The 9,591-nt window shown below is 39.3% G+C and overlaps 1 protein-coding gene across 1 annotated transcript; it reads right to left on the bottom strand.

Annotated features, from left to right (window-relative positions):
* Nucleotides 1-42: 42 nt before the first annotated feature.
* On the bottom strand, nucleotides 43-9,334 carry LOC105012815. The gene is made up of 11 exons (XM_010873905.4): nucleotides 8,777-9,334; nucleotides 7,373-7,486; nucleotides 7,212-7,251; nucleotides 6,122-6,153; nucleotides 5,974-6,031; nucleotides 5,756-5,799; nucleotides 5,627-5,659; nucleotides 4,854-4,890; nucleotides 4,488-4,573; nucleotides 1,455-1,499; nucleotides 43-1,348 (listed from the first exon to the last, which is right to left on the bottom strand). The coding sequence occupies exons 2-11, from the start codon at nucleotides 7,479-7,481 to the stop codon at nucleotides 1,215-1,217; spliced, it is 618 nt and encodes a 205-aa protein (XP_010872207.2). The 5' UTR covers nucleotides 7,482-7,486; nucleotides 8,777-9,334; the 3' UTR covers nucleotides 43-1,214.
* Nucleotides 9,335-9,591: the final 257 nt, after the last annotated feature.

Raw genomic sequence — 9,591 nt, 5'->3', positions numbered from 1 at the left:
TTCATTTAATGATGTAGGACAAACAAGTACATTAGTCAAGGATCAGTGTACTGAATTTTATTACCAAAATGATTCTATCCATTAGTCTTTCATAGTCAACTGTATTTGGTGCCATACCATATGTGCTTGTTTTAACAGCATTGTTTTACAATTAATTCAGAAATGCATACACAAATGGCCAAGAATTTATTAGATTTATTTACAAAAGTAAATTGAACTACTGTAAAAGTAGATTCATTGTAGTTGGCATGTGGAATGTCCCGGTAACAAATTAAATACATCAGAAAAACATCAAACCAGTAAACTAATCATATTCTCAGGAGTTGTCAGAAGATCTATTAATTAAACTGCTGCAGCATTGACACACGTCTGTTCAAGGAGCTTTTAATGCAGCCCCTCAATCATCCTCTACCAGGGATTCTGTAACCTTTTTTAAATAATACAATTCAAATAAGTTTAGTTGTAGCGGGTTGTTCACACAAGGCAGCCAAAACATTAACATTAAGCAGCATTTTCACTGGCGGTCAAATTTCTTTACAATGTTTGTGCTGCCTCTTAAAACATGTTCCAAGGCATTTAACTATACAAAGACATGTAGAACAAATGTTTTTCTAATGTTGTACATAGGTCTTAATTATAGTAAGTTATTTGTCAGAACTGATCTGATTGGTGGATCAACAGGTAATTATCTACCTGTCTGCCAGATGTGGAAGCTTCAAATCTAATGCTGTTTACACTGCAGTCTTGAGTGCTCAGATCTGTTTAGGGATACTCACTAGTCTAACAGCAGGTTACAGGTGAAGAAATCTGATTGGTGTGTATTCAGTCATTTGCTTTCTCACTCAGAATTTATGTTGCAAGCTAAGTTTACAACTGCTTACCAGATTGTTTGGATATTTTTACCATTTAAAGGCACAAAGAGCAAAATTACACAACTAACAATAAGTGTGCTTTGGCCTCTTCAGACTGCGAGTAAAAAAGCTTTAGAAATAAATATGAGTTCAGTCACTATTTCTGTTCCCATGGATATCACAGATCATCTAGCAGCCTATTAAAAGCAGTGATGTCATTAGGATAAAATCAATAGGGAATATGGCTGTCTCAAATGGCACCCTAATTCCTTTATAGTGAAAACTCCGTAGGGCTCTGGTCAAAGGTACTGTACTATATAGGCAAAACATTGTAATCTGGGACAAATGCACATCCCTTGCACGTTACATTCTGTTTAATGTGCCAATGTGGGCCATACCTTTAGTATTGACATAGTTTTCATCACTATCATCGCTGTCACTATTATCACAGTTCTCCATAGTTTCCAAATTGACATAGTTCTCTGCATCACTGTTTTCTGTGAACACACAATTTGGAGTTATGTTCCCACCAGTCCACAATCACTGTAATGTGTTTATAAACATAAGGTGAACATCAGAACCGATTTCTATTGCATCACTCACCATTGTCCACGTCTGTCTCTGCTTCCACGTTGACATAAGGTGGCTCTGTGAACCAAAGTCAAATAGGAAAATGATCTTACAATAAATATGATATGGCCCTTCAGGTCACTTTTTCCTGTTTTCTAAACCCCTTGCTGTGGGATTTGTTCTTCACAAAAAATGTGCAGAGGAACAAAATCAAATGCTGCTGTTAACATGTAGTCCCTAGTTTTTAGAGTGCAATAATATATGATTAGGTTTAGCCTGGAGGTTATGTGTTTAGCCTGGGGGTTATGGTGTCCTCCCCTGGGTTTGGGCTAGAGTATAGTCCTCCCAGTGGAACACTGCACACTGCTGCACCACACCCCGGACAAGGAAACAGTGCCTCCTGATCTGCCCACCCCATCGTCTTAGTCCCTGGTTATCATTCTGGGGATTAGGGAGTTTTTTATTTGCCATTTTGCATCAACTCTTGCTGATGATTGCTCTTTTGGGTTTCTGGTCCAAATTGTTACCTTGCATTAGTTTGACTGGGGACAAGGGTCAGCCTGAAAATAATACAAATGACTAGTAGCTGTCCCTGTTCAAAGTCCTCTTGGTTGTGTTGAAGATCAGGTTGCTGACTGATGATGCCTATGGCCACTGCCTACACCCAACCTCATTCTCCCTGCTTATGCAGCTGACATGGATTCTGTTTAAGGATTATGGACACAGCCCAGATGCATTTATTGATCTGCTTGTCTGCTGATCATACAAAAACATTGATGTTGCCCAAAAGGACATATATTCTTATCATCTTCATCTGGTACGGATGGAAGAGGACTGGCCACCCCTCAGTCTGGTTCCTCTCTAGGTTTCTTCCTAAGTTTGGACCCTTCTAGGGAGGTTTTCCTAGGCTGAGTGCAATAAGTCATGTTCCTTGCACTTTGGGGTTTCAGGCTGTAAATGCACTTTGTGACAACTGCTGATGTGAAAAGGGTTTTTATAAAATTCATTTGATTGATAGACAGCATGCAAATTAATCCACAAAACTATTCTAGACTTGTAAATGCTGTTATGCATTGCAATCGTGATTTCAACTTAAATGTGTGAAAGTGTAACAACCTTGTCTTTCAAGTGTTTTGGATGTCACGTTGATATTAGTTCAAACTTGAACTTAACAATAATAGTTTAGTCAAAATACATGTTGTTTCCGGTATGCTGAAAGAAATCTATTAACAAAATGACAACAACTTATACAGTGGGTAAAGTTAGTCACCACATCCTTTGAATATGTTTGCCTTACAACCTAAAATGAAAACTGAATCAGAATGTTTCTTCTTTTACACACAGTAACCCACAATATCCAAGTGGGGGATATCCAAAAAACTCTGAAAATGAATAAAAATTAACATGGTAAAATACCCTCTTTGGATAAGGCTTTGGATAATTGAAATTGCAACCTTGCTGAGGTATAACCAATCACCTTCCAGATCACAAATCAAGCCAATTGGCTTCCGTCTGTGATCAACTGTTACTTTAATCAATTACTTTGATTAGTTCAGAATAAAAGCAGTTTTTCAGAGACCAAAATTTGACCTTTTATTAGTGCAGTTCAAAGCAAATAATCTGCTATGGGCAGAATTTTACTTTCAAAAGATCTACGAGATAAAGTTGTGGAAAGGTACAAGTCAGGGGATGGACCAAAAAAGATTTCAGTAGCTATGTCTATCCCTTGAACACAATTAAGATTATTACCAAGAAGTAAAATGCATATGGCACTACCCAGACCTTGCATAGATCAGGCCGTCGCTCCCAACTGGATGACCGGACAAGAAGCCAATGGCAACTTTGAAGGAGCTTCAGGCCTTTATGGCAAAGACTGGTCAATGTGTGTATGTGACCAGAATATCACTAGCACTCCACAAATCTGGCATCTATGGGAGGCCAGCAAGAAAGACAATAATCCATAAAAAGGGCAACATAAAATATTGTTTTGCCAATAAGCACATTGTAGATTCAGAGGCCAAGTGGCAAAAGGTGCTGTGGTCAGATGAGCCCAAAATGTAACTTTTTAGCCTGAATGCAAAACAATATCTATGGCAAAACCCAATACCTTTTTCCACCCAAAGTTACACCACAACACCATACCTACAGTAAAGCACAGCAGAGACTGCGTCCTGTTGTGGGGATGTTTCTCTTTAGGAGGAATCGTCGGGATAGAATGTGCAAATTCCAGGCAGATTGTTGAGGAAAACCTGCAACCCTCTGCCAGGAAGTTGAAAATGAGAAGATTGTTCACTTTTCAAGATGACAACGACCCAAATCACACCACGAAAGCAACCGTCAGAGCCCTGACCTAAATCCCATTGAGAATCTGTGGAATGACTTGAAGAAAGCAGTCCATGAGTGGTCACCGTGCAATTTTGTTGAGCTTGAGCAATTCTGCAAGGATGAATGGACAAATATTTCCCAGTCTAGCTGTGCATAGGTAGTAGAGACGTATTTGAAGAGACTCAAGGCTATAAGTCAAGCAAAAGTTGGTTCCACCTAGTATAAACTTGGGAGTGTTCATTTATCCTAATATGGTATTTTACTGTTTTAATTTTGTGTGTTTTTTCACTTTGATATTGTGTGTGGAAATAAATCTGGGAAAATCAGATTTTGTGTTTCCATTTCAGGCTGTAAGGCAACAAAAGGTAAATAGTATGAAAGGGGTAGTGGTTTTCTATTCCCACTGTATTTCTGTTGAATCACCCTGGAACTATTTTCAAATGCAAATGTTTTAGCTTAACATATTTTAAGTGTCACAACAAATTGGAATGCTTTTTGGGTGATTTGGAGGTGTTAAGAATGCTAATATTGGTCTCATGTTTTGAGTGGGATTTATGCCACAAATGGTAAAATGTTAAGAAATGGAAATGGTTCCAAGGGAACTAAACCAAAGAATGGATTGCTGTCAAACTTTATATATAAACTGCTTACAGAGCACAAAAGACAATCTGTCACTTAAGCATTTAAACCCAAGATGTCTGCTCTCCCAAAGTAATAAGAGACACCTGTTCCTCTACATACCTGTGCTTTGCGAACTTTTGGACATAAGACTCATGTTGGAACGACGCAGAGACCCAGTCCCAGGAAGCTCTGAAGGTAAAACATCTCTAATAAGAAGAACGAGAGGTTACACCACCTGTGCGGGCTGGCAACACAAACCCCCTCATTTACAGAAAACTTCTAAATGTAACCTATAATTATGTGTTACAAAAACCTGCAATATGACACTACGTTGTAAAGAGATTTTTTACTGGCAGTTACTTTAACATTCATTGTATTTAGCCAGAATAGTACCCCAGAAAAAGGTTTTTTTTTTTGTCTAGGGAGTCAGGGGAAAGCACAGTAATCAATGTAGCATTGATATGTCTTGTTAAAATTAACACTCACAGGTATTCTGATCCCGGTATCTCGTCTTCCACCAACTCTGTAGAACAGTGATGAAAGAACCATAAAAACACACATTCACAGCTGTCAAACAATCAAATCAGACAGTATTTGGTTTAATATCCAATCATAGAAGGCCAGGCTCAGTGGTAAAACGTTATTTATTCTACATCACGTAGAATGGCACACAAAAAAAGAAATGGGCGCCCACTTTTTATCCCCATCCAATTTTATGTTGTCCCGTTCACAACGATGGCCTTACAGAATTCGTTTCTCTGTGTATATGAGGGTATTGCTAAACAAGGGATGACACTTTTCAATAAGATCTACATAGAGCATTATATCAAAGATCAAGTCTTGTGTCCTCTTTTTTACAATTTGCCAAGCTGTTCTGCTTCTTATTAAGCTACTCACTCAACCAGGAAGCATTTGCCGGAAACTGTACAGATGAGAGAGCATTATGCTGCCAACAACCATGGCTGAGCTTGCAGATCCATTCCACAACAAGTCACTATAACCATGTGACAAGGCTAGCCTGTCCATTCTTGACAATGCTGAGACAATTGACCGTTCCGTGATTGAAGGGATTTGCTCTCATTTGGACTTTTGGAATTCAGTCTTGTGAGAAATCTCAACATTTTCTACTGCACTGGTTATGGGCCACAGAGAAGCAACGTCCTTTGACCCTTTCAAAGTTCTTCAGCAGTTTACTGTAAACACACATGAGGGGATCAGTGTAGTTTAACATAGTAGGATATAGTTAGAGTTAATTTTACCCTCTCCTGGATTCTCATAACTAGCATTGCTCCCTGCAAGAAAAAAAAGAATTCAGTTATGACATTACGAAGATGGTGATAAACAGATACGATAGAAAAGAGGTCATGCAGCGTAGAGAGACTTCTCACCATTTTCAGGTGGAGTGACAGATCTCTGAACTATCTGTGGTGAACTGTGGGAAAGAAAGCCAGGGTTTAAACTGCTAATGTGTCTACGTGACTGCATAACTTCGCAACAACTACAATATTTATTCATTAAAACCCACACAATGAGGTCTATAGCGATTGTGTGCCATAAGATCTTTAATGAGAGAAATTTCAGATTGTGTGTGTAGGTAGTAACTCACATGGGCTGAAGGAGGCTGGAAGGTGGCGCACCCCAGCTTGTGGCAGCAGAGAGGTTGTCTGAGGAGGAAGTTTAATCATCAGCATAGAAGTTCTGAAGAATGATCATGAAAAGATATGGGTAGATCTTTACATTTAAAAGAAACTTACACGCTGGTCGTTCCAAAACAAATCCCGTGTTGCTGAGCGGGGAAGAAAGCAGTTTGTTTAGGGCTGACTCCTAACATGACTCACACTGGTCACATGCATTGACTCCTAACATGACTCACACTGGTCACATGCATTGACTCCTAACATGACTCACACGGGTCACATGCATTGACTCCTAACATGACTCACACGGGTCACATGCATTGACTCCTAACATGACTCACACTGGTCACATGCATTGACTCCTAACATGACTCACACTGGTCACATGCATTGACTCCTAACATGACTCACACGGGTCACATGCATTGACTCCTAACATGACTCACACGGGTCACATGCATTGACTCCTAACATGACTCACACTGGTCACATGCATTGACTCCTAACATGACTCACACTGGTCACATGCATTGACTCCTAACATGACTCACACTGGTCACATGCATTGAAGTCAACTGGAGATTTGGGCAAACATACAGGGTCATTTATCAGCATCTTACATCTGGTACACCATTGGACATAGAGACGGTGACAAATTAAAAGAATATAGGTGTTCTGCATGATACAATTAAGCAATTAAAATCCTATCATTCTCTGTGGCATGTACACAAATGCTGAGCATGCCCATTTGACCTTGATTTTGGATCATGACAGCAAGAGAAAAGACTGAAGTGATTCCTAAGCTGGTGCATTATTGGGTCTCTTCCAGGATCCAAAAGGTACAAGGGGTCACTGAATGATTTGATGAGTATGCTTTGGCCTTTGCAGTCACCAGGTATCAACCCAATTGAACACCTATGGGAGATTTTGGACCAACGTGTTAAACAGCATTCTCCACCACCATCATCATCAAAACACCCAATCAGGGAATATCTTTTGGAAGAATGGCATTCCATCCCACCAGTAGAGTTCCACAGACTCGTAGAATCCACCCCAAAGCACATTGAAGCTGCTCTGGCGATTCGTGCTGCCCCAACACCTTACTGAGGCATAGTAAGGCGTCTCAGTAAGGTTGGTTTTTCTTTTAATTTATCACCGGTATTTATTTCCAAACATATGTTAAAATTTTTTTTAAATGTGTGCTTACGGTTGAGCATAATCCTCGCTGTAACGCTGGTGAATGGAAACTGAGAAGAAATAAAATATTATTTCTATGTATCTATGTGACCCGTAAACCTGGCAGCACACTTATTAACAGCAAAAGCATTTATTTTGATGTAGCTTTTATACAATACTCCTCAGACTTACTGGGCATGTTGTGTCTTCTGCACCTGAGACACAGGCCAGTTAACAGGATGACTGTCATGAGGACTGCCCCACTCAACAGCAAAGCATACATCTGTACAGACACCTCCATACTGTCTGCAGGGAGAACATATAAATCAAACATCTATTAAGGAAAAGGTGTGTGATTACCTAATATGCTGTTTATATTAAAACTAACATCACACTAAAGCATTTTTAAGCTGTTTCTTTCTCAGCTAGGATTGGTCTGAAAAGTTAACATTCTGTTTGTGCAGGAAAACAAATCTTCACATCCGAATAGCAATACGGTTGCCAGTAATAAGTAATAATGACATTTTCTTTCCTTGTGGTACTTGATTCATTGCACACATATCTCTCTCTCTCTCTCTCTCTCTCTCTCAGCGGTTGAGTTCAGCTCTCTAATGCCAGGAAACGGATTTCCTGTATTTTCAAGTTAAAAGGAGCACTAGCATATTTTTACAATTTTTATAGCCTATTAGGTAATCACACACCTTTCTTCAGGCACACAACTTTATATCTCTCTAATATAGTTAAGTCCAGTAATATACAAATGATAAAATGCTCATATTTGAAATACATATTGAAATAATACCCATCTCAAACTTTTTTTAGGGCCTGGGTTTATTTCTGGTATAACTTTTTCATTGCCTTGCTCCTTCTCAACATCTGAATTGGTAATGAGGTAAACTTAGAAGTGTCCATAATGCAAACAAATGAGGCTGTTTTGAACACTGCAGACCACTGCTTGTGGAGAGAGCCACAAAAGTGACTTTTCCGCCTCATCTCAAAGACAGTTAAAATGTGCATAGAGCGAGGGAGATGGAGGGAAAGGTGGACCAGACGGACTAAAGGGTTAAAAACCCACTTAGATGGTTTAGTGCTAACGGACCCAAGGCCTTCATAAAACATGGGTCTTGTTCAGATGGCCATTATGCAAAAGAACATTTTAATTCCCTTAGAAAGTCTAGATTCTATTTATATAATTGCAAATGTCACAAACTGCTGTGTGGAGCATAGACATTAAACAATAAATTGTTGACAATAACTATAAGGACTAGATCACAGGCATTTGGTCAGTGTTGTTCATTACAATAAGCCAACCCTGGAAAAAGCTTAGGACTAAATTAATTTGCTTCTATGAGTGCTAATAAAGGTGCCAATTAATGGTTACATCAAGCAAAGTAGTAAATTACTAAGGGCAATTTCAAAAAGGTGAGTACACAATCTATTTGTCATTGTATCAGTAAATATTATATGAATTTTTTGACAACCTCATGAACAACCTCATTACTTCAATACTTCTCCACTTCTAACTACTTTTCTAGTAACCTTGAGTTTAAGAAACTTGAAATGAAGTAGGAGTCAAGGGAATTGGAGGGAATTTACCTGCCGATGTGTAGAGTCCGAATTGAAGGTCAGGTCCCTATGTCACTGATAATCTGCCAGGCTCTTAATGAGACTAGTTTCAAACCTGAGGTCAAGTTCAGGCCAAGTTGACTGTAATCCCCAGGCCAGCTCAGTCGTCAGCTATACCAGACCTGCGCCATTTTGGAGGCATCTGATTTAGGGCATACCAAACCTGTGTCTGTTGCTCGCCTGCCTCTCCTGGCTACCATATACAGCTCTACTTAAACAGTCCGTTCTTTTTATCCACTCTGGGTTTCCATAGACGTCTGCCTCCTTCCCCTCTTTTAATTTACTTCAAGGAACTATTGCAGATATACCTGGGTGCCTTCACCGCTGCACCTTTCTGTCTGTGCACACTGTTCACTCTCTGTCTTTCACTCTCTGTCTTTCACTCTCTCCTATCATCAGCTCGTCTAACCCACTGTCAGCTCAGCCAACCCAGTGCGCCTTTTTTTCTGTTGTTGTCGCATACATTTGTTACAGTTGGTCTCTTCCCACCACTACCTTTTTGATCTTATCTCTTTCTCTTGCTTTCTCTCACACCTAAAAAACCTATTAGAAGAGTTAATTACAAGTGATAATTTGTAACTATAAAAGTTGTAAATCAAAATTCTAGTCTGGAGTTCACCAAGGGTCTGAATTTGTTGGATTCCACTTAATTATGATTGTCAAAATTACCATCTGTAGATGCTGCTCAGACATTCATACTATCAACAAAATATAAATGCTTGCTAAGGTTAGATTTGGGTTTACAATAAGGGTAAGGATTAAGAAAAGGGTGAAGGTTAGGGACA

This window comes from Esox lucius, chromosome 11 (genome assembly GCF_011004845.1).
Source record: "Esox lucius isolate fEsoLuc1 chromosome 11, fEsoLuc1.pri, whole genome shotgun sequence".
NCBI classification, from domain to species: domain Eukaryota; kingdom Metazoa; phylum Chordata; class Actinopteri; order Esociformes; family Esocidae; genus Esox; species Esox lucius.
Note: the sequence above shows the minus strand (reverse complement) of the source record. Positions and strands in the feature narration are given on the sequence as shown.